Genomic DNA, 25,941 nt, shown 5'->3' with positions numbered 1-25,941 from the left:
TTCCAGTCTGTGGAAGGAAGTCAGACTCAAACCCAAGGGACTGCCTAAGAAGAAAAGATGGCATAAACCAGCTGCTGCTACCTGGAGTGGTCTGAAGTTCTGTGGCAGTGACATTGAGTTCAGGGCAGTCCAGGCTGAAGCCCTGGAATAAATATCCATCTTGCCATGAAATTACTTAATAGTTGTAAAATCCCAACATTCTATAGGGAAGGAAATCCATTGCCCTTACCTAGCATGAATAATATGTGACTCCAAACAATCCAGTGTCCTAATTATCTTATGAAGTGACCTTGTAAACCACTAAGGGCAGGGGAAAATCAGGGATGGATGAATAAATGTACTACTTGAATACTTCTCTCTTGGAAAGACTGGAAGCAGAACCTCAAAACCTTGAAAACACCTCTAGACTATTATCCTGTGAGACGTCTGGACTGTTGCAGTTCTGGCTTCATGTGCATTGCTGATGTTCATCACTCCATTACTGGCACTTTCAATGATCATAAGGTTTGGAATTCTCTGGATAAACCTTTCTGCATCTCAATCTCTCCCTTCTCTTGATGAAGGATCTTTGACCTGAAATGTTAACTCTGTTTCTCTTTCTATAGATGCTCCTTGATCTGCTGAATGTTTCTGGCATTTTCTGCTTTTGTTTCAGATTTCCAGCATCTGCAGTTTTCAGCCAGAATTAAAGTTCTCCAATAATTAACATCCATGTTCAGATTACACTTACAGGTTATCTCTTTTTTGGTATTTACTATTTTGTTATTTAATTCAAAGTGTATGTTGTGAGTGAATTATTGAATGATAGAAAAAACTGGTATATAAGGAAACATTGCTTCCTTGTTCTATGACAAATATAATGTAACTTATTCAAATCAGATGTCACAATTAATTAAAAAGGGAAACAGCTTTATTAACTATATAGAGAGACAGTTTTTCGGAAGAAAATTCTACAGTTCCTATCTGTAGCCGCATCAATGAATACTGCAGCAGGAACATTAAACTGATGCAGAGAATTTGTTTGATACCCTGTCATGAACAATGCTATAACAAACAGCCATGCAAATGAGGTCTGCATTTCTCTCATGAAAAAGTTTGGTAAACAGAAAATAAGTACCGTCTAATTCCCACTGGAAGGTTGAGATTGAAGTGACTTCTAAAAACTTACTAAACAAACAGAATAATAATTTCCTCACGTGTGCTTAGTTACATTTACATTGACAAAAAATATATCAGGAAGGAAATGGAATACAAATAAAATGCAAACATTAGTTCAAAGGCCACTATGATATTTAAATTTCATTTATATCCTAGTAAATAGTTTAAGCATTGCCCATGAGCAAATTCCAGATATAATTGTTTCTAATGTACTTACAAAAGAGGGATAGTTTTGAGTGAGGGAATTCAGACAAAACCTGCCCCAAGGAGCCACAAAGCGACCAAACGAAGTAAGTAAATCAAGGCAATTGACGTAATTTGAAATGAGGAAGATACAAGAGGTGCCTTTCATAATTTCCCAGGCCAGAAAAGGACCAGTTGAAACCCTTGGCAGTGTCACTCTTCACCAGTATATACAATATTGTGAAAACATTGTGTAAGCACATGTGAATCTGCTAATTATGTTCTTTCCAATGCAGTTTATTAAAACACAATATATTGTACCAACAACCACCAAAAAGCAAGAAAATATTTGCATTTTAATAGTACCTTAGGTTACCTCAAAATGGCACAAAGTACAAAAATCTAGTCAAATTGTGGCTCCTTCAGATAAGTAGCTTCACCAAAAGTAAGATTTCAGTGGAATCTCAAGAAAAATGGTGCAACATAACATAGTCAGGAAAAAGCTTTTGTTCAAAAGTTGAATATATAGAAAATTAATTGTAAATCATATATTCATAAAACCTCAATAGAAGTTTCATCTCAAATGAAATTTTGCACAGTGTGAAGTACTTACAATCTTCGTAAATGGATACAGAATTACATTTATAATTTTCACTACATTCTATGCTGTAGTTTGGGTCTTTTGTTGGAACACAGTCCAGAATTGAACAAGCAGAAATCCTTATTGTATAAATTGCTGCTTTTGACAGTCTCACCACAAGAAATTGTCTTCATAATTCAAATTAATAACAATAGGATTCTCAGTCAAGTTTGGCCTATTCATGACATCTTAGGTGCTATGGAATTGTTGCATTTCTGAGGTCTTGTGCCCATGAAGGGTACGTTTTGAGGTCAAATAATGGAATAGCCCAAGTTGATATTGCAATCATCACGACTACAATGCCAATTATGTTAACACCCAATCCAGCTTTTACCTGAGGAAGAAACACATGTTAGAAGTGTGCTTCCATCTGGAGTTTGATCATCCTTTTCTGGTACTATTGGAAAATTTTGCTTTGGGGTGGCTAAATTGATAAGGATTTAGACTTGTATGTCTGTTGATGTAAACGGGGAAATAAAATATTATTTCAGTCCTATTATTCACCTTCACCTCTTTCTCAAAGCAGTGTCAAAGACCAAAGATTAAATCTGATTTTGGTTCTAAATATCGCTATATTGGCTACAGCTATTATGATTCCATGTACTGTTAGTATAAGGCAGCTAATTTGTTTATTCATTTTTCACTTCTCTACATGTCTTATGAAGGTACTGACTGCCATGCTGAGGTACAAATTGATCCAGGATCTTACACCTCTTTATACTGCTATCTTCCTCACCTCATGGCTCACAGTCCCACCTTGAACCTCCACAAGAAAATAGATTACTGGCAGAATCTTCAATTATCGTAGCCCCTTACTACTTAAGTTCTTCCCTAAAGTCATCTCTATTGATACATCAGCACATCCCAAAGACCTTTCCAAAACCTATCTCTATGCCAGAGTCTACATGACCCTGGCCACTTGCCTAAATATCATCTGAATCTCTCTGTTAAAGCCCCATCCAACCTTGTGAAGCATTTCTTTCCTTTAAAAGGACCTCAGAAATTAACATAATAAATCAGAATGCCAACTTTAACAGCAAGGATGTGACATAAATTGGTCATAAGAGGTTGCAATTATAATTTCTATTTTAGGTAGGTGACATTTTTCATTGTAAATGTAGATTTTAGAGATAAAAGCAACAAACTGAAATCACTGACATTCACCAGGATCAAATTAAAATTCCGGATAATTATTTCCCTGCTGTGCATTATTGATAGAACACTGACATTTTAGAATCATTACACCAGCATCCAGCTTAGCACTCAGGGTGTTTTCCCAGCAACAAGAATGGCATTGTGTGAACAGTGCATTTGGAAGTCCAATTAAGAAAATGATCAACATTCCTTCCTGAGGATCTTATGTCCCACAATGAAAGCAGTATAAATAAATTTCTTTAGATGGATATCAAATAGCCATTGATTAAGCTATAGACTAATATTACCTCTTTTTACATACCTTTATCAGTACTGAGTCAAATGACATTTAAGAAAAATATCATTCAAGAAAACGCTAACTTTACATCATTGCCTTACCATATCCATGACAGTGAGATGGCCATATCCAAAGACAATAGCGTTTGGAGGATTGGACACTGGCAGGAGGAATGCAAATGAGGTGCAAAGAGTTGAGGGTATTAATAAGTAAAGTGGATTTATATGAGTGGCTTCAGACTGTAAGAGAATACATAAAGTATGGATTATTTAGTCATACTAAAGAAAAGAAATTAAATGCTTGAAATGACAACATATTATTATGTAAATGTAGTTAAGGATCAAATCATGAGACCTCAGCTTTGAGAGATCACAATTGGAAATAAGATTTGTTTGTGAAGCCTATTAATCAACAGCCTTTTTTCAGAACTATTAATTATACTGATTCAAAATTCACAGACAGTGGAGAAATTTAATAGTGCTCACTGCTGACCTCAAAGAAAGCGCCCCACAAGGATCCCTATGGTTAAAACTTCCCCTTTTCTGATGCCTGCTGTTGTCAGGTGTCAGTTCAGAGGTCCCTTCAGTCCAGTAGCTCTGACCTCATCAAACTCACTTAACAACCAGTCACATTAAAACATTCTCAGGCAGCATACCCAGAATCAAAAAAACACAATATTGAATTAAATTTTACATATTGAACAAAATACTGAATAAAGATTGATATGCAATTAAAGTTGATGCTTAACGATCATAAATAAAAATATCTTTTTTATTTTAAAACCTATTGTTTTGAAATATTCACATGACAAGATTACAATACTCTTTCAGAAATTAAGTTAGCAAACCAAGTTGGAAAATATTTATATTTGTAATTTCTGAGTACTCTGTTAAATCTCACTTAGTCTGCCCACCACAATAAAGAATTTTACAGGAACAAGCTCATGAAAACCCAAACTTCCTTGCAGTTCATGGGATTTCTCCTGATTTCACTAGAGTAGACTGCAAACAGCATACCAAGCAGAGGTGTGCTGAATTACTGAAAACTTTTTGATATCTGTATTAAACCAACACTCACATACATGGGAAAATCGCAAAGTTTTCAGATTCACAGAGTAATACTGTTAGAACATCAGTGATTCATTGTAAATTGAGCTACAAAGTCAGGCCCCTTGTTGGAAGTGTTTATTATATAAGAACTTGGCCAGATAAATTATCCATAAGGAATAGTGGATTACATTGGCAGTCTAGCAAGTGTAACAAGAAGATTGATTTAGGCATATTAATAGTACTTAAAAACTTTACCATTTCAGCATTTTATCACGTGGAAAATAATCAGCTTGGTTTTGTATCTTTATTGTCCAAGTTCCTTGAGATCTTTCCCATCCATCCTTTACTGACTGTCAAACAGTGACCACAATCAGAAAGAGAACATATGAATTGGAATACTCACCAATGCAACTAGAATTGGAAGGAAGATTGTGATGGTGGCTGGGTTGCTGGCAACCTCTGTGACGCTTGTTACAATCAAACAGGACACCAGCACAATAACCCATACTGGCAAGGTGCCGAGTGGTTCCAGCTTGCTTCCCACCCATAAAGAAAGCCCAGATACCTGGATGGGGAACAGAAGCATGTGTTTGTTTGGTTACTAGGGATGCAAGGTAGTGCCGGAGCGTGGCGACATGTTGCAAGCTGCTCTCTACAGATCTACTCATTACCTTTACTATATTACCAATACTTAATAGAATCTGGAGTAGCTTCTACTTGGAATTACAGTACTTTAGGCATTCACATATAAAACTGAAAATGTGAACAAAATTTCTGAACTGAAAATGGCAGAGACAATTAATTGTACAATATACAGCACTTAATGTTCATGTTAAAATTTTTCATTTGCTTAAACTTGCTAAAAAAAGTGAGAAACATCAGCTGGAGACACAAGAGACTGCAGATCTGTAATCTGGAGCACAAAAAAAAACTAACTACTGGAGGAACTCAGTGGGTCAGGCAGCATCTGTAGAGGTTAAGGGATGTTTCAAGTTTCCTGCATCAGGACTGACAAAAATATTAGCTACTTTCACTACAATCAATGTCAAGCGTGGTGACACTGCGGGCTGCCCCCAGAGCACTCTACGCAAAAGATGCATTTCACCGTGTGTTTCGATGTACGTGTACGTGTGAATTATATCTTATCTTAGCTGAAGAAACCAAGAGATGGTCGATGTTTCGAGTTTCCTGCATCAGGACTGACAGAAATATTAGCTACTTTCACTAAAATCAATGTCAAATTACCCACTTATGAGTATTTTGAGCAATTATGAGCATTGAACATTTTGTGTATTTGGAACATAAATAGCTGAAGTTATTCAATAGCATGCATCTTGATGAGGTGCACAAGAGGCAAGAACAAACAAGGGAATATCAGTAAAAAGAGAAATTATTCAGCAAATCAAGCATTTCTGTGGAACAGGAGTCATTCAGCTGAACTTTAACTTCCTGATGTGCTGTGGGTTGCTGGGGTTGGGGTGAAGATGGTACAAGATAGAGAGGAGGATGCATCCAAGCTGCAATTGTGTATGCTTACGAAGAGGCTGTAGGAGACTGCTTGAGCAAGAGTGGCATGGCCTTGGAGACTTTCGCAATGTTCTCTGAATCCATTGAGTGGGCACCTGCAAGCAGTATTGAACACATGAAAACCAATGTGGTGAATGGTCTGACACAGAACCATTCAGTGCCCATTCATTTGTAGTACATTTCTTAGCAGCTCCTGGCTGGCAGAATAGTGCAGGACAGCAGAGAGGGATAAGCTCGTAACAAGAGATGTGGAAGTGGAGGCTTATATCAGAGCGTCTTAACTTAACACCTATGGCCCTTACCACTCCAGTCCGTATCCCCCATCCTACCCAACATTCTGATGGCTGAGTTTGTCTTGTATAGACACAGGTGAATGAGTTAATGGAGGGGAACTTAGGGTCTCCACAACAAAGGCTGAAAGCAGTGCAGCCAGGGGAGGATGTCGAACAAGAACACTTGAGCTTGGGAGCAAGAAGCTCAGCAACCTCTCTCAACCTCCGCTCATATTGTAGGTTCCACTACTGAAAAAGACTTAAGATTTTAAATGATAGATATCTATCTATCTATCTATCTATCTATCTATCTATCTATCTATCTATCTATCTATATATATATCCATGGGTTCATGGATCATTCAGAAATCTTATGTTGGAGGGGAAGAAGCTTTTCCTAGATTGTTGAGTGTGGGTCTTCAGGCTCCTGTACCTCCTGCAATGATGACAGTAACAAGAAGGGAGCATGTCCTGGATGGTGAGGATCCTTAATGATGGATGCCACCTTCTTGAGGCACCGCCTCTTGAAGATGTCCTCGATGGTGGGGTGGGTTGTGCCCGTGCTGGAGTTGGCTGAGTCTACAACCCTCTGCAGCCTCTTGCGATGCTGCGCATTGGAGCCTCCATACCAGGCTGTGACGCAGCCAGTCAGAATGCTCTCCTCCATTTGCAAGAGTCTTTGGTGACGTACCAAATCTCCTCAAACTCCTAACAAAGTAGAGCCGCTGGTGTGCCTTCTCCGTGGTTGCATCAATGTGTTGGGCCCGGGAGTTGAGCATTTCAATTAGAAGTTATTGCATAGGCTGGGTTTGTTTTTCCTGGAGCAGAGGCTGAGGATTAACCTGATAAAGGTAGACAAAATTATGAGCAGGTTAGATATAGTAGGAATCTTCTTTTCCGTTGGTGGTGGTGTCTAAAACAAAAGTGCATAGTTATGGCATTTAGAGGGGATCAGATGGGGAATTTATTCCACATAGAGTAGTTGAAGCCTGGAAAGCACTGCCTGAGGTGGTGTGCAGGCAGGTACTCTCACATTATTTAAGAAGCATCTAGACAAGCATCTGAATCACCAAAGTATAGAAGGCTACGAACCAAATGCAGGTAAATGGGACCAGTGTTGATAAGTACAATGGACATGGTGGGCTAAAGGTCCTGTTTCCGAGCAATAAGACTCTATGACTCTCTAAGACTCTGCAGGGCTTTTTGAGCAAAGTTTGAGTATTAAGTTTCAGACATTTGAACTTACCTAAAACTTATCTGTTAACTCCAGTTTGACAGCAACAGTTTTTTAGCTTTTTCATGCGAAGAATATTGAGCCATCAACACAGAGCAATGAGAGATAGGTAATGTATGCTTGAGAATTTCGAGGACTATGTTGTTAGATGTCAAGCGAACATCATTGTAATGAGGGATTCCCGGCTAGCAATAAGGATCCCTTCTCCTTCAGTTCCTGGCTTTCCTTTTTCCTTCTCTCCATCTGACCAGACATCATCTGCACCTTGTACCTCAAAATGTTGCTGCTGTGAAGACCACTCCTACCGTGAAAACACTGGCTATAGTGTCGTAGAGTCACAGAGAGATACAGCATGAACAGGCCCTTCAGCCCATGGTCCACGTTGACCGACAATCACTCGTTTACACTAGTCCTTCATTCTCATCAACTCCCCCCAGATTCTAACACTCACCTACACACTCAGGACAATTTACAGTGTCCGATTAACCTATCAACCTGCACATCATTGGGAGGAAACCCAGTTGTCACAGGGAGAAAGTGCAAACTCTACATAGATAGCATCTGAGGTCAGGATTGAACCCAGCTCTCTGGTGCTGTTAGGCAGCAGCTCTACTAGCTGCGACGTTGCGCTGCAGCCCATCTTCAGATCAATTTCAGAATGCCAGGGGCATTTTTGTTGATGTGTAGTTTTGGTTTTACTATCCCTGGGCTTCTTGCTTAAGTTACTCGGGTTTTCATCAGCCATTTTTGTAACAAACTATCTGAGCACCCTATCCCCTCCCACTCTAAGTTTGCTGGGAGCTCCAAAAAAGGTCAGGGCTGGTGGATTCTCACATGACAAATCCATCAAGGTAGCCGCCAGAGAATAGAGCATATTACTGCCAGAAGATCTTAAATAAAAATAGAAAATTCTGAAAATACTCATCAAGTCGGTCAGCATCTGTGGAAACAGAGTTAACATTGAAGGTGAATGACCTTGCATCAGAGCTTGGATAGGTAAGAAATCAAACACGTTTTAAGCTGCAAAGATGGTGGAGGGGTGAAGAGAACAAAGGATAGATCTGCAACACAACCTGTGAAAATAGAAACAGTGGTAATGTTTCAGATCGATGACCTTTCAATGGCTATAATAAGGTGGAGGACAAGAGAGCCAAAACCAAACTACTGGAGGAACTCAGCGGGTCAGGCAGCATCTGCAAAGGGAAATAGGCAGTCGACATTCTGGGTCGAGACCCTTCGTCTGGACTGAGAAATAGAGAGGAGATAGCCGGGATAGAGAGGTGTGGAGACCAAGAGAGACTGAATGACACAAGTGGTGATGGTGCTGGCAGAGAGAGAGTGGGGAAGGTCTGTTCATTGTAGCTGCTCTCCCATCAGGAAACGCAAATGGAAGGATGTGAATGAGGGCAGAGAGGACACGAGAAAAACTGGAACTCTGAGATATAAGACACAGGAGTTGCTGCAAATTTGAAATAAAAGAGAATAGTGGAAATAATGAACAGGCAGCAACTATGGAGAGATCAAAGCAAAATTAATGTCACTAGTCGACAATCTTCCGTCACAACTGGCCATTTCTGATACAAACTAGAAAGGTTGGTAGTCTGCAACTGTTGAATTCAATGTTGAGTGCTGAGATTGTCGGAAGATTCTTTGAGCTTATGTCTGGGCTTCACTGAAAGAGGCCAAAGGCAGAGAGATCAGAGTTAGGGGTGGGATGGCAAAAGATTTATCTGCGCTTGCAGGCCAGCTGTGTGTTGATGGAGCAGAAGCTTTTCTGAATTGTGAGCACGTCTGGATGATTGGTGGGTGCTTTTAGAGTCACAAGGGTGACATCTTCACCCCTGGATGCCAGCCCGAGCTACAAAGCTGAGCACTTGCATATTCACTGATCTGCCCAGTACATGGACAAACTACAAGATCGTGCATGTGTCTCCAGCAGAACCTTGGCAGGAATCTGTAGCAATGAACTTGTTAACGGTGCCTACTTTGACACCTAATGGCGGCCAGGTCCAACAGGGAAAAAAAATCTTGATCCACTGTGCTGCGAATACTGCAACACAAGTGAAGTTTCCTTCCCAATTAAATAAGGGCTTCAGATAAAGTTGTTTATTCTTGTGAGGTTTTCTCTCATTTTTTGGTAGAAGAAAATATACATGTGGTACAGACCATATTACCTCAGAACCCTTTGCCAGGGCAAAGCCACCACCAACAAGTAATGATATTTCCCAAGGCATGCACGACTGGAACTCTTTCCAAGTAATAAGTGTGGTGTACTCCTTCTCCCCTGTAAAAGAACCAAAGGCAGGTCGCAAAATACACCGGAAAATCTTGATATCACAACTCGCATTATCATTCTGTAGCACGATACTAATCTGAGACTCGCAATTGCAGACAAATAGGATCATTTATATGCTGATATCTTTCTTAATTTTGTTTTTATTTTGTCTGAATATCATACCGTCTCCCTTTCCAACTACTCAGTTCACATGTAACAGATCTCAATGAGTTGCCATCTCTGCTCCCATTAACAGAGAGTTTGACTTTGATGTTGACAGACAAAAGAAAGATTGCAAATGTTGGAATTTGGGAGAACAAACTCAGTAGGTCAAGCAGCATCTGTGGAGGCAAAAGGTGTAAGCTGACGTTTCAGGTCCTGCATCAGGACTTTTTCCTTCACAAATGCTGCAGTATCTGCTGAGTTCTTCCAGCATTTTGTCTTTTGACTTTGACATTGATCAGCCTGAAACAAAAAAATCAACCATGGCTTGCACATAATGAGGGTAGAAAGTTCCTAGCAGTCTTTCAGTGTTCTTTGAGGCTCTTACTTTTATTCCAGGAGAGCAAGATATTAATTGGCTAAGAAAATAAACTGAAAGAATGCTTTGATACAAAAGCAAATACTATTGGCACAGTGCTTCACAGCACATTCTATGTTGGGGTGGGGGGGCAGGGGTTGGTGGGCAGTGTTGGAGTAGAACGATAAAAGAAAACATTACAAGTCTCCCTGGTACCGCACCCAGTGCAGTCACCATTGGACTTGTAGCAAGTCACAGGTCTCAGACACACATTAGTTTAAAAAAACCTCTCAGAAACAGTTTTATAAAATCAGTAATGCCATGAAATCTATGAATAAGCTTATTAATGATATATTTACAAAGAACTGAAATGACCGTGTAACTTTCAGCAATCTTTCAGGTAATCTTTCCAGTTGAACAGAATGTGAGGAACATTACAGAGCTTTTACTTGTCCTGATTTTTAACATTTTCATTACTTTCAACATTATTCCATGATTGTGAACTCCCATAATTAAGCAAAATGATAAAATGTGCCTTCACTTGCTTATCTCTTCCTCTACAGCCTCTTCCTAACAATGCTCAGTGTCTTCCAACTGTTGAAGCTAGCCATGAAGAAGGAACTTATTGTATTCAATATTTTAAAATGTTTAATCTTCTAAAAGCATTTTAAAATGATATCTCTCTAATGTTGAGATGATAATAGTTAATAAGTTTTGTCATATACTGGCATATTTTAGTGACAGTTCCTGGAATCATAAAATAATATGTACAGAAAAGGCCATACGGCCTAGCTTATTTGTACCAGCCTTTCAAAAAACCATTCCATTAGTTCTACTCCTTTGTCCTTTTCCTATTGCCTTGGAAATCTTTCCTTCTCAGACTGTGCCTTCTAGGTTATTACAGCCAGCTGCTTAAATAAATTTCTGTTTATCTTCCCTCAGTCTTTGACCTAAAACTGGATCCTAATGGGTGGGCTTGTAGCAGGATGAAAATTGACACAGTTTAGAGAGTGACCGAGGATGGTTGTTCCCCAGACAACTTGATCAAATTTGTTCCACAACAGTCCAGAAACATTACGTGTTCAATGCATTTCTGTCCTAGAGACCACGTTAGATGCACACACATGATTCATGTCAAAAAGTGCCTGGCTGAATTTACTTCATTGATTGAAAGATAACATACTGTATAGGGACTGTGGCCATTTACAATTAATATGTGACTTTAATGCATAGTACACAATGAAAACTAATTGGCTAGTGGTATTCTCTCTCAATGAACCAACTTGCCATCTATCTTTGGAAAGTGAAAAGTAACCATGACATTACCAACCTGTTTCAACTATAGACAAAATATAAAAACATTTAAAACATCTAAGAAAAGAACTCATCTCTTTTTTAAAACTGAAGCAGGATTCTCAGCAGGCAAGATGAAAAATAGAATTCCTAGCAAGAGGGCCACGGTGGAATCTGTGGCAAAACCTTTGTACCTAAAAATGAAAGATTTACATTTAGTTTGCATTAGTATTTTCTAATTGACAGAAATTTTTTTCTCTTACATCTATCAATGGTAGCACCTATCTTTCATGGCTTGGTATAAACTAATGCTCGTGTAGAGAAGAAAAGGTAAAGATGACTTGATTCTGAATCAAATGACACAATCATTTGAACATCCCTCAGAAAAGAGGGACGTCCCTTTAAAACTGAGATGAGGAGGAATTTCTTCAACCAGAGGGTGGTGAATCTGTGGAACTCATTGCCACAGAGGGTTGTGGAGGTCAAGTCATTGGTTGTATTTAAGGTGGAGATTGATAGGTTTTTGATTGGTAGGGAGATTAGGGGCTACAGGGAGAAGGCGGGAGAATGAGGTTGAAAAAAAATCAGCCATGATTGAATGGCGGAGCAGACTTGATGGGCTGAATGGCCTAATTCTGCTCCTATATCTTATGATTATGTAAGCTATGGTCAACTGTAATTCAAACTGCAATTTTGTCTCTGCATTAGAAGATTAGGGGTTCAAGTCCTACTCCAGACTTTGTTTCTTTCTCGACAGATACTGCCTAACGTTAAGTATTTCAGCACTTTTTGTTTTTGTTTATAATTACAATTCTCATTTCCAATTCACTTCAATGGCTCTGTACTTTTTCTATAACCTTCTGCTTCCACAAGCATGCTCATGGAAGACCATGAGACAGATTAATAGATCCTTATCACACAGAGAAGGATGTTTCATTATCATAATATAGCATATTGGCATGATTTCCATATGACAGACATTCTTGTGCCATGTTATAATGTAAACATCACTCATTTGTTTCATGAGTCCCGTGACATGCTTCTTCAGATTAAATAATAATTAGCTGCTGTTGCTTAAGTTCTGTGATCATGTCAGATGACCCCTCAGTGCCTGAGTCTGTGAAGGTTCCAACTACAGACAGAGCTGCTCAGTTCAGCTGAGCTTCTGGCAGGATGGAGGGCTTGAGTGAGAAGGTATACTGACATCCTGAAAGAAGGTAGCGTGTTGCATCACTGTGCATCACTAATGAGCTTCTGGTTTAATAGTTCTTTCAGTCTTCAGAATAGTCAACTGCAGGAATAAGCCCTTGGAAACATTTGATCCACAAATCTCTTCAAAGTGGTTCCTGCTGTCTGAATGGCACATGCTTCGGCTTCCAGGAAAGTATGTTAACAGACTCCAGAGGTGAGGAATCAGCTGCAGCATAAGTGGCTCCACAGTAGATGGCAAAATAATGATATAGTGTTAAATGACACCATAGATGCTGGATGAAGACATTCCTGTGACCGTGACAGCAAAACAGTTCTGTAACCCTTCAATATCTTGTGTAAGTACATGAGACAAATGGATTTCTTTCAAAAGTCTGGACTCCTAAAGCCCAAACCTCCTTGTCCTCACTGGAACTGGAAGAAGATCTCTCTACTCCTGCTTTCTCATGTTGGGTATCTCACCTTGTGCAGACTCTTGCAACACATCTGTTAAACTATCCAGCAAGCCAAAGTCTGCTCTGATGCCCGGGAGCAATGGCACACTTAATGGTGGCTCTTTAAGAAGTCTTTCCCTGAAAGATCTTAGCCTCCTGCTCTACTCTCTAGACACACATGCCTGCGTGGCTAAGCAAGGCTCCAATGCCAACTTGAAATTCGCCAACAACACTGCTGTTGCTGGACAAATCACAGGTGGCGATGAGTCAGCTTACTGGAGCGAGATAGGACACCTGGTTAAGTGGTGCTGCAACCACAACCTCTCGCTCAACGTCAGCAAAACTAAAGAGCTGATTGTTGACTTTAGGAAGAGGAAGGAGGGCAAACATGAGCCAGTCTACATTAGTGGATCTGCAGTGGAAAGAGTCAGCAGCTGGATGTTAGCATATTGGATGACCCGTCCAGGACCCAACACATAGATGCAATGATAAGGAAAGCGTGCTAACGTCTTTACTTTCTTAGGAGGCTAAGGAGGTTCGGCTTGTCACTGAACATTCTAACAAACTTCTACAGATGTACTGTTGAAAGTATCCTGACTGGTTGCATCGTGACCTGGTACAGCAATTCAAACACACTGGAATGTAAGAAGCTGCAGAAGAATGCAGAAGAATGTAAGAAGCTAAGAATACATCTTGGGCACATCTCTCCCCACCATTGGTAGTACCTACAGGAGGTGCTGCCTCAAGAAGACAGCTTCGATCATTAAAGATCCCCACCATCTAGGCCATGCCATCTTTTCCCAGCTGATATCGGGCTGGAGCTACAGAAGCCTGAAATCCCACACCACCAGGTTCAAGAACAGTTACTTCCCTTCAACTGTTCAGTTCTTGAACCAACCGGCAAAACCCTAATCACCACAGTTTCGCAACACTATGACCATTTTGATCACTTTGCACTAAAATGGACTGGTTTTTTTGTTCAAATTGTGTTCTTTCTTGTAAAAATTGTGTATAATTTATGCTTAATATCTGTTTTTCTTGTGAATGCTGCTTAAATGATGCTACATGCCTGTGATGCTGCTGCAAGTAAGTTTTTCATTGCACCTGTGCGTATGTGTACTTGTGCGTATGACAACAAACTCGATTTTGACTTTGACTTTGCTAAGGACCCAGAAGATAGAGAAAGGGACAAGAGTCAGCTCACCACTGATGCATTGCTCACTAGCAAATAACAGGCAACAGAATTAAATATGATGTTGTCAAGCCGGCTGAATGTGTCTTTCTGAAATACAACATATGGTGCAGTCGTTGGAGGTCCTGAGGAATAAGTCCCAAACGTAAACTCTCCAATGTAGTAATCTGCAAAATGCAGCATTTTGAGAGCTTGCAGCTAAAGTCCAAGATGTTCATAATGCAAATCAATCTTGCTATGCACTGTGTAATATTTTTCTCCTACTAACAGAGAAGGCAATCATTTGTCAACAGTGCTGGGAAAGGACAACGTTTGGGAGTGGAGTTTCTGGTAATACACATGCAGGGAAGCAGAAGAAATAAGATGCCTGGAGGACAGAGGACTTCTGAAGAGAATGTGTGAGGTCTGATGTGTGAATTGAGCCATAAGAGAGGTTACAGATTCAGTGAGGATCTTGGGTGGGGACATTGCTATGAGTTGCCTGTGTATCTGGAAGGAGAACCTTCCAGGTTCAAGCTTCATAAGGTGCTACATGTGTTGGAGGGTAGGGAGTGTAAAGAATGCTGAAAGGGAGAGTGCTGGACTGTTGCCAGGTGACATTGCAAGTGATGGAAAAATCCAATCTACATCACTACTGCTAAGCGTGTGCTGAGAGTTGGCTGTTGGCTGATGGCTGATTTCATCTCTGTCCCACTGATTTGCACACGACTAGTGATCAAGATGTATTTCTCTCCCATGTGTTGATGGTCCCTGAAAAAAATTCTCCATCTCATCCAGGTGTTGGCCGATGGCCCTGGAGCTGTCAATCTTTGCCACCTTTCCCAGTCCTTACAATCTTCCAATATGACCAGCACAGAGGCCTGAGCAAGCTTAGGGTTTTGCTTCTAAACCATTTATTCAGAAAATCCTACTACAGTGAAATCACAGATCAAAGTGCCAGGAGGGAAGGCCACTTCCCTCTAAGAGATGCATTTTCACTTCAAATAGGGCCTTAGAGTTAAACTGGAAGTTACATCCAGAATTTGGGCAAGCCTCCTATTCTGAACATTATCAGGTGGGAAGACCACCTGTCTAAGATCTAGGAGTTAAATTACATTATGTGTGCAATTCAGCTCAGTGTGTACTGCTCTCATGTAAACCCTTCCAAGTTAAAATCAAATCCTTTGGCTTAAGAGGTCAAAAGCTTTAGTATTTTAAATAAAGCAACAATTTCAATTTGTCCCTGATTAATTTTACCATATTTAATGGCTGATTGGTTGAGGGGACAGGTGGCCTGTATTTCATCACTTCTATTCAATTACTACTTTAACTATGAGTTTTGACCTCAAATGTAGAAAGGTGTTATTCTGCTTTCACTTACTGTGGAAAAAGATTGAACCAACCAGGAAAAAATCCAGGATTGCGCGTAAACCACAAAATTGCCATGAAGCAAAATATAGTGAGGGTAACGATCTCCGGATACCTGAGAGAGAAAAAGGTTTGTATTTGTTTAAATAGGGCACAACATTCAAGGATGGTTCATGAGATGTGGGGCAAAGAACACGGAGTAGGTTGGTGAGAGGTTGTGGAGAAAGTGGTGAGAGGCATGGTCACAGAGATAGACTTAGAGATGAGAAGGGATGAGACAGAGGGGGTTGTCCTTACCAGTTACTGTGACTTACCTACCTGTCATCACCAACGCTCCACTCTGGTCTCTGAAAACTACCTCAAGCATTCTGACCCAAAAATTATTCCCCATCCCATTTATCACCCGCGGTCTAAATTAGTTCAATGTTCCCCTGGTTAGTCTCTCAGTCTTCGTCCATCATCATCCAAGTATTCACTGCCTATATTCTGTATCATGTATGATATTCTATATCATTCATTAGTGTCTTCACTGCTCTCTATTGTCTCCCAATGCTTCAAGGAAGGGTGCCAGCAAGGGCTTGCCACCTCACCTTCAATCAGAATTAAGTACATTAAGGATATGTGCATATACTGTACATATGCATGTGTAATCTACATCTTTTTAAAGGTCACCAATTTGTCGGTGCTCAAATTTAAACTCCTGCACCCACAACCCCGTTCTATTCAAATCCCAATATGGCTTTGCTCCCTCATAACCTCACAACTTTTACAATGCCACAATTCCTCTGAGCTTATGATTTGAATTACAAACTTTCTGCGCATATTGAAATAAAAGTTCACCATCTCCAGCCTTATGACGACCTCTATTCCTTCATATTAGATCGTTACAACTCTGAGTGAGACTCTTGAAGAACATCAGTTCTGGTAGTGGAAAATGAAAGGCAGCAAATGATGATAGATGTAAAAAAGAAAGTATGTTGCAATGGACATAAAACCATGCCTGCAGAGAACTTCTCTTGACAAAAGTGAAAACTGCTGTGATCAAAATTATGTCTCAGCAGAAGACTCCAAATCTGATGCAAAATCAAACAATGCTGGGAACACGCAGTAGTCTGGCTGCTTGTGTGGAGAGTTAAACAGAGTTAATGTTTCAACTTGACAATCTTTCAACAGAACTAGAAAAAGTTAGAAATCAAACATGGTTTAAGTCACAGAGAAGAGAACACAGGCAGGGAGAACAAATGCAATGTCTGTGATAGTTCAGGGCCAAGAGGGATTGAATAACACTTGGTGATAGCTCCAGTTGAGAGTCAGTACTGTAGGCTTAATGTAACTGTAGAAGATGTCCATACAAGTGGGTGGATGAGAACAGAGGAGAGGGGAAACATTGCTGAACTGTGTGATACAGAAAACTGGAGTGGCTAAAAATCTGAAATAAAGCAGTATGTTGAAAAGACTTTGCTGGTCAGGCAGTGTCCACAGAGAAAGAAAACTGGAATCGATATTACAAGTTGATGACCTTTCATTAGAACTAGCTAGTGTTCCTTGAACTCACATTGGTTTTGGTGAAACAATGTAAGGGGCCACAGAGGAACAGAGAGAAAGAGAGATGGAAAGAGAGGGAGAGAGCGAGAGACAAAGAGAGAGAGACAAAGAGAGAGAGAAGTCAGAGCTAGAGAATTACAGGATAGGATGGAGATCCCACTTGGTTCATTTTCCCCATGAATATCCAACCTACACCTCCATCCCACACCAGAATGGTCTAAGGGACCTTTACTTCTTTCTTGAATAAAGACTAATTAGTTGCCCACCATACCACCCAATTTCAGCTGGCTTAACTGCTTCTCACACTAATGACTTCCCCTTCCACTGCTTTCCTCCACATCACGGACATAACCGTGGGAGTTCACAATGACCAGGTTATGCCCATTTTTTGGCAAGTTACGAGGAATACTCCTTGTGATTATCTCTGACTATTTTTCACTTAGTGTGTCACTGGAAATTCCTTCCTATTTCCCCCTCCTTCACCAGTATATCGATAACTTTCCATCCTATCACAGGCATTCCCTTTGTACTCTCCATCCCTTCCCTTTCTCCTCAATTTAAAACATTTGATCTCTTGCTGTTTCTCATTCTGAGGAAAAGTCATCAACCTGAAACATTAACTTTCTTTTACTCCCCACAGGTGCTGCCTGACCTGATGAACATTTCCAGCATCTTCTGTTTTTATTACTGTAATGTCACATTAATTTTATGCACCTAATTTTCATGCAGCTGTTCTTTGCTTGCTGTATTTATCTGTTGAAGTTTTAGATTTACAGCATCTGTCACCTTTTGGACAAGATATGATGTCTTTGGTTTCAAAAATTAATCACAATCATAAATGTTTGGTCACTGAGGATAATTCATTTTCCAATTTACAGATTAATGTAGATTAGTTTTTTGTAAGTCATTTGCACAGCAACTCTGGTTCTAGTACAGCTTGAAAATTTCAGTGGCAGGCAGAATTGGGATGAATCATAGCTTTGACTAATCCTTATGCTGAGTTAGGAAGCAGGAACTCTGCCATCTGTGCAAAAAGCCTTCACGTACAATTGTTACCGAGAGCCTTCCCATCAGAACAAATTTTATAAATACACATTTCAGTTTATTAACTATAATTTAAACAGGCATTCAATTTTTATTAAACCGTAAACAAATTAAAAAATAAATTGGAAAGGGAAGTTCGTTCTTGGATACTAGAAACATAAGCTTTGACAACTCTGGCATCTTAATGAATAATTGATCATTTATTCTGTTTCCACTAATGAGAGAGCTTAGGAAACTTAATTCATTCATTACATTTGTCAAACTCACTAGTATTTCTTTCCAATATTTAATTGGTAGTGTTGGTGAGATTCTAAATAACACCAAAATGGATTGGAATCCAACAGCATCAATACATGCACCATTGTGTTTTTTTTAATGTTTCTGGCAGATGGGGGATTTCACCAGTTATAGCTCTGTACCAATTTTGCCCATTCTTCACAAGAATATGTTGCAAAGGGCTAAGCAAAAATGCATATAAGACATCTGGGAAATTGCTAAAAACAAGAGAGCATGGATCATGTGGAAACCAATAGCCTAGCTTTGTAATTTAAAGAGATGTCAAAAGTAACATCCAAAATAAATGAGTCAAGCCTTTCTATGCTTTCATCATTTCAGAAACAAAGCTTATTTTAAATGAATTAATGAAGTAGTTAAATTAATTGATGTAATATGTATCTCACCCCATGGGTCCAAGCTTCTTGTATGCCTCTTCAATCAATTTTATTGATGCCTTTTCTCTGTTGCTTTTTTCTTTGCGAAATTCAAGTGCCTTTGAAAAGCTGCTTTGTTTCAGAGAAGTCAGTTAGACTGCGTAATGTTGTAAGTTTGAAGCCATGTCAAAACCAAACAAGTGAACTACTTTTGGCAATACTAATGGCAAACTGCTCAGTGCACAGAAAAGACATCCAATTCTTTGACCTTCATCTTTACTAAAATAAAATGATTATCTATTAACTTAAAACACCTGGTAAGTGTCAGTTTTGGGAATTCTTTGCATGTGTTGTTTAATGTGGAGGTTCCGAATTGCTATCAATTATCTGTGGTCCTACATGGGCTGCTTTATTTATAACCTTCTCCACTGCAATCATGAAATATCTCTTGAATTAACAGGATTTTTGCTACATTCTAATGAGAGCCATTGTGTTTACCCCCAAAATCCTATGCTTTGTTGAAAATAGTGTGAGGTTTTAATTGCACACTCAACCATTGCTACTAATCACAAATACAAGGCAAATGTAATTGAATGTGAGGGGCTCAGCAGCTGATGCATTTGTTGTAACGGTTTAAAACCACCCACCTAAGGTAACTTTCTTTTCGTAACCTGTGATGTTTTGAAATTGCTTCGAAAATATAGATTGGAAAACAATTTAAATAGGAGAGGTATTATGAATTGGTAATACAGCAAAGTATATAATCCATGTAGAAGAGCATTCATTTGTGCTAAAATTGTGCTGCAAGTGTGATTAGAACTTCCTCCTTCCTAAGTCAATGAACACAGGAAATTATGAGCAGATTTTCACTTCACCGGTATTGACTGTAAAAATTAGAACAGTTTACTTACTTGAAACCAAAGTAAATGATATGCAGCCAGACCCAAGATAAAACCATAATGATCACAGTCATGGGGAGCACCAGTATGAACCAAGACCCAAAATTTATACAGTGGCATTCTGGATAGTGCCTGAGTGAGAAATGATATTATTGAAAAAGGTGATCATTCAGCCAGAATGTAATTGTGACTCACTTGGTTTGATTATTTCTGGCACAATTATAAAAACAGACTGCAATAATGTTTACAGATTTAAAAAAAACAGATGAACAAAACCAAATGTGGGTCCCTTGCAGGCAGAGGGGGAGAACTTAAAGGGAACGACATGTAATAAAGTCCAAACTTATGATGTGCATCCCTATACTTTGAAAACGTTGGCTATGGAGATAATAAAAGAAGAACAAAAAGTCACGGAAGCACTCAGCGGGTCAGGTAACATCTGCGGAAAAAGAAACAACATTACCTCAGAAAAGGTCAACCTGAAACGTTACCTGTGTTTCTTTTTCCACAGATGCTGCCTGAATAGTTGAGTGCTGCCAGCATTTTCTGTTTATTTTATATAATTTCAGATTTCCAGCGCTTATACGTTTTTGGATTTTCATTTACTATAGAGATAATGCATGCATTGGCTGTCATCTTCCAAAATTCCACCAATTCTTGAATAATTCTCACTAACTGGAAGGTAACATATGTTTTATTTAAAACAAAAGAGAAAGAGAGAAAGCAGAACTATAGACCAGTTTGCTTGATGTCAGTGGTAGGGAAACTGCTGGAATCTATTATTATAGAAGTAGTGACAGGGTACTTAGAAAATAATAATAGGTTTGGGCAGAATTAGTATGGATTTCCGAAAAGGAAATGATATTTGACAAATCTGTTTGAGTTTTTTTGAGATTGTATCCAGCAGAGTTGATTAGGGAGAACTAGTGGGTGTAATGTATTTAAACTTCCCAAAGACCTTCAACGAAGTGCTATGTGCAAGGTGCTTAAATAAAATTGGAGCACATTGGTTTGGGGGTAATATACTGCCGTGGACAGTGGATTGGTTAATAGACAGAAAAGAAAGAGTTAAAACAGAGTTATTTTCACGTTTAGATTTCTGACTTGTACCATGTTGCAAGCATCAGTGCTGGGGTGTCAGCTATGATCAATGATTTGGATGAGAGGAACCAAGCACAACATTTTGAAGCTTTCTGATGTTAGAAAGCTAGATGGTGTAAGCTGTGAGGAGAATACAAAAAGGCTTTTAAGGGGACATGGACAAGCAAATTAAATGGGCAAGACTTGACAGATGGAATATAATGTAGAAAAACATGAAGACACCCACTATGGTAGAAAAAACAGAAAAGCAGAATATTTTTTTAAAGGGTGAGAAATCAAAAGCTAACTATAGAGACTTGGGTGTCCTTCTATATGAAACACAGAAAATTAACAAGCAAATAGGAAGGAGAAAAGTGGTATGGTGTTTTTTTTTGCAAGTGGATTTACACACCAGTGTAGAGATGTCTTATTGCAATATTGAAGGGCCCTGATAAGATTGCATATGGAAAACTGTATGCATGTCTGTTGGCCACACCTAAGGATAGAGGGAGTGCAACAAATGTCCATTAGGTTTATTCTTGGGATAGGAGGTTGTCCTTTGACAGAAGATTAAGCAAACCGGGACTTTACCCTCCAGACTACAAACGATTGAATTGAAGCATACAAAATTCTTCCTGGGTTTGACAGGGTAGATGGAGAGATGATGATTCCCCTGACTGTGCATCTTAAACAACTCTCAAAAAAAGGTATCAGGACTGAGACAAGAACAAGTTTCTTTACCCAGAGCATAATGGATCTTTGGAACTCTGTAACCAAGAGGTCAGAAGAGGCTCAGTTGATAAGTATATTCAAGACAGAAACTGATAGGTCTTTGGATATATGGGGAATCAAGGGATATGGGGCTAGTACAAGAAAGTGGCACGAAGGTACAAACTCAACCATGATCTTATTGTATGGTGGAGCAAGTGCAAAGGCCCAAATGTGCCACTCCTGCTTCTATTTCGTATGTTCTTATGTTCTCATGAACTTTTTCAGACCAGAAATATTACTTTCTTTACACCAGATCTTTGTCATTGCCATTATATCATCATCCAACATGGTGATATGTACCCTGTTATTTTAAACTCTCCCCACAATAACTTCCTTCAAAGATCAGGGTCCGAGCTTTATCAATATGCAATCTATTGCCCTCATATGTGACCTTCCTGTCTGAGACCAGTCCCCATTCCTCAGACATTCCCTCCAGCATCATTTCCCCAAATAGGTCTCAACCTGGTTTAGCTACTATGCTTGATTTTGGGAGCTATCTAGAGAAAGCCACCTCTGAGATCTCTGTCTATTAATTTACACTCATGCTCTTTAAATTCTGTCTGCTCAGCCATGACCCTTTCCTTTCCTGTCACTTGTTTCACCTGAGCCACCCCTTCTCCTTTTAAAAGTTCTGCCCCTTTTCAGTGATGATTTTTATTTTTTCAACAATGTCCAGAAGTCTGATTCCCATCTAAACTCATAATCAATCAGTGATTGACATGATAATGTTTCCATAGTGTAATCTTTCAAGCAGAGGTTACATTCACGCTATCAGATTAATTTCTTCCATTTCTTCACATCCAAGGTAACTGTATGGCCATATATAATTTGATTAACCGAAGAGAAAGTTTTACCCAAGATTTGTCCATAATCAATCAACACTGCCCCTCCCCACCTTTCTGTGGCATTTTGCAGTATTCATTGGACTCCAGTATCATACACTATATGTAAAATTGAGTGATTCATATTCATTTTGATTGATATTGTATCCAACCCATTTCCTGTTTGACCTTTTCTAACCAGGGAAGGAGTACGCATGCAATAATCAAAGTAGTCTAGGAAGAAAGTCTCTCCAGATCCTAGGGTGAGTGAACTGGATTCTTCGAATTAACTTCTTCACTTAGCTCCTCCACAAGGTAATGTTACGCGGTATTTGCTTTGATTCCTATTTCTCATGACATAGAAGAAAGCCATTCAATTCATCGAGTCTATGCCAGCTCTGAAAGAAATCCCATTCCCAAGACTATTTCCCATAACCTGCTCTTTCACATGCCCATCAACTCACCTCCCCCCAATTCTTCTACCTCTCATTTACAGTTGGGGTAATTTTAGTGGCCAATTAACCTACCAACCAGCACATGAGAGAGGAAACTAGCGTATCCAGTGGAATCCCACACAATCACAGGGACAACATGCAAGCTCCACACCGATGGCACCCGAGATCTGGATCAAACCTTGGGATCTGGAGCTGTGAGGCAGCAACACTGATCACTGCACCACTGTGCCATCCATGGCCGCAAACGTAAGACAGGGTGACTACTGTTTCCATCCACTATCTACATTGTGATGAGCTTTACCAAGTGTTAGTATGCAAAGAAACAGAATTCACCAGGCAAGTTCAATTAAAATGTATAAAATGCTATGATATACTCACATGTTGAATTGCTCAGCAAAAATAAGGTTGGTTGAGGTGCCAGTAATAGTAGTTAATCCTCCAATAGTGGAAGAATAAGCAATGCAGAGACACATTCCTTTGCATAAGTTATGATCTTTCTCACTTTTGTATTTGCTGACGGCTTCTTCTTTCATAGCCTACCAGAAACAAAGTTAGAGAACCACGAGGAAATATTCTGATGCATTTTACACAGTCTGGAGTATGGAAGTACAATAGCACACAGTTACAAAAAGTAGACATTTTACCATTTATCATTTGCAATGATAATAATAAATCAGAAAAACGCAGGGTGTGTTTTTAATTAAGGCAACCTAAATAATATGAAAATTCTGGAATGAATGAAGGCTGAAATTTAGGGTGAAGATTATAAACCAGAAAGAAAGCTGGTCATCATCAATTGTCAAACTGTTTACTGAAGACATCAACTACCCCATCAAGTTAACTAACACATCTATCTCACAATTCTTACATTAGCATTACAGTGGTACTTGAACTTCTGTTAGAAGCCAAGTGTTTTCAATAGCTACTTCTAACAAATTCACGTGCTTACCAAGGTGTGACCACCAGGCACAAATCTCCTGGATTAGGAAATATCAGCCCAGGTGCTGCTCTAAGACCAAGGTAAAATCAGGTTTAAATAGAAGCCAAGGGATAATATGTTATCATGCAATATCTAGCAGCTCGAAATAGTTAATAGATTTCAGGTCTAAAGTTTTACTTTGTTTACTTTATGGATTAAAATGGATGTGATTTCCAAGAAATAGCTGGTTTATATGTAAAACATAGTAGAGCACTTTCCATGTCTGTAGTCTAAAACTAAAATCTTCTGTAATCTCTGCATTCCTACAATTCTGGCCTCTTATCGGTTGCTCTATTCTTTTACATTTTTGCCTTGCACCTTCAAATGTTTTGCTATGTTTCTGGCACCATATAAATGCTATCAATAGACTTGCTTCAAGGATAGAGCAGGTGCTTGAGAAGACAATGACAGCATACTCAATAATTCAGTAATTAAGTCCACTTCTCCCATCAATATACCACTGGGGAAAATGGAGCAGCGGGATTTCAGAACTATGATGGGCTAGCTAATCCCAATTTGGATTGTGTTCTGCACCAGGGAGAAGAGGTAAAAACAGATATTCTTCCTAGCCTTTATTATTGCTGAAATGTGTACAATGGAGAATAGACGATGACTAGATGCAGCTATAATACAACCACTATGAATGAATAGTTTGCCAAAATCCACTTAGGAAGAACAGGTCATTGAGCAACCTGTTAAAGGCTACTGCACCCAGTGAACCATGTTCCATACTGAGCACCCTCAGGGCAGAAGAAATCTGATGCCAAGAAAGAAATTAAACTAACAAGATTACAACTGCACAGCAAAGTCTGTGGTATTTTTTTGAGAATGACAAAACAATAGTTACCTTTAGGATTGCATTTAAAGTTAAGTAATGTGTTTATAACAAAAGGATTTACCTCATCTGGTTCTACTTTGCTTGCTTGAATATCTCCATCAGGGCAATATCTACATGATTAAAAAAATAAAATTAGAGAGACATCTAATGCAAATATACATTTTAGCAGAAATTAAAAAAATAAGAGAATTCAGGGAATATTCAGCAGGTCAGATGGCATTGAAGGAGAAACACAGTTAATATTTCAGGTTACTGAGCTATCAGCAGACCTATTGATAGTTTTTGAACAAATTATTTAAACTTATGTGATAGTTCAAATGACAGTTTATTCTTACTGTTATCAGGCAATATCTTGAGATATTGGGGCTGAATTCCAGCTGCAGTACACGTGGAAGCTGGGTAAAAGAAACAATAAATGTACAATAACATGCAGCTCTGTTGTGAGAAATCCACATGGCTGCCACGTGACAGTAACGACACTGATCCCCGCTGACCAGAGGACAGCATTACTCCTCTGATCAGAAGTGATACCACTGTCAATCAAGGTGCGGCTCCACCCTCCCCTCAGGTGTGAGAGTACCCTTTGCCTCTGAACTTGCCTGACCATTGGCTGTGGCAGGAACCTTTGTCTTTGACTCCCACACCATTGGCTCGTTTAAATCACAACAGTGAGGCTCCACCCAGCCTCCTAGCACCATAAAAAGGGCTGCATCCGCTAGCCCTTTCTCTTCTGACGACCGCAGGAGTAGTGAGACAACGCTGCAGAGATCATTGGAAAGAGTACATCACCACATGGTCAGGGAGCGTTTCACTCAGACTCAGGGAGCGTTAAGGGCCAATGCTAGTGTGGGACGGGCATTGAAGTGTTATATCCTGAAGTTGTACATTGTTACTGTGTGCTTGTGTGTATTAGTTTGTGTGTGTGAGTGTATCCTAAACTAGTTGCGATCCCCTCTCGTGTTTGTGGTATCCTGTGCGTGAGTGAGCGTGTGTCTGTTCCCATCCATTCTGTCCCGCGTTTGCCTTCGTGATTAAACTAGTTTTGGTCTACAAAGTTCATGTTCAGAGTCCTTGATCCTTAAGACAGTTAAAAG

General features: G+C 39.4%; 1 protein-coding gene across 4 annotated transcripts in view; it reads right to left on the bottom strand.

Annotated features, from left to right (window-relative positions):
* Positions 1 to 928: 928 nt before the first annotated feature.
* Positions 929 to 25,941, bottom strand: part of slc13a1 (solute carrier family 13 member 1) — a 41,961-nt gene continuing 16,948 nt past the window's right edge. For 2 of the 4 annotated variants that reach the window (XM_052030099.1, XM_052030102.1), the window contains exons 6-15: positions 24,909 to 24,957; positions 23,409 to 23,566; positions 19,916 to 20,035; positions 19,035 to 19,133; positions 15,779 to 15,880; positions 11,679 to 11,777; positions 9,670 to 9,781; positions 4,866 to 5,027; positions 3,515 to 3,652; positions 929 to 2,315 (exon numbers count right to left, since the gene is read on the bottom strand). In XM_052030099.1, coding sequence (XP_051886059.1) covers positions 2,178 to 2,315; positions 3,515 to 3,652; positions 4,866 to 5,027; positions 9,670 to 9,781; positions 11,679 to 11,777; positions 15,779 to 15,880; positions 19,035 to 19,133; positions 19,916 to 20,035; positions 23,409 to 23,566; positions 24,909 to 24,957 — 1,177 coding nt within the window. In that variant the 3' untranslated portion in view covers positions 929 to 2,177. The remainder of the gene's footprint in view (positions 2,316 to 3,514; positions 3,653 to 4,865; positions 5,028 to 9,669; positions 9,782 to 11,678; positions 11,778 to 15,778; positions 15,881 to 19,034; positions 19,134 to 19,915; positions 20,036 to 23,408; positions 23,567 to 24,908; positions 24,958 to 25,941) is intronic. The other 2 variants (XM_052030101.1, XM_052030100.1) reach the window with 2 other exon arrangements.

Source organism: Pristis pectinata, chromosome 15 (assembly GCF_009764475.1).
Source record: "Pristis pectinata isolate sPriPec2 chromosome 15, sPriPec2.1.pri, whole genome shotgun sequence".
Classification (NCBI taxonomy): Eukaryota; Metazoa; Chordata; class Chondrichthyes; order Rhinopristiformes; family Pristidae; genus Pristis; species Pristis pectinata.
This window is presented reverse-complemented; position numbering and strand designations above follow the sequence as displayed.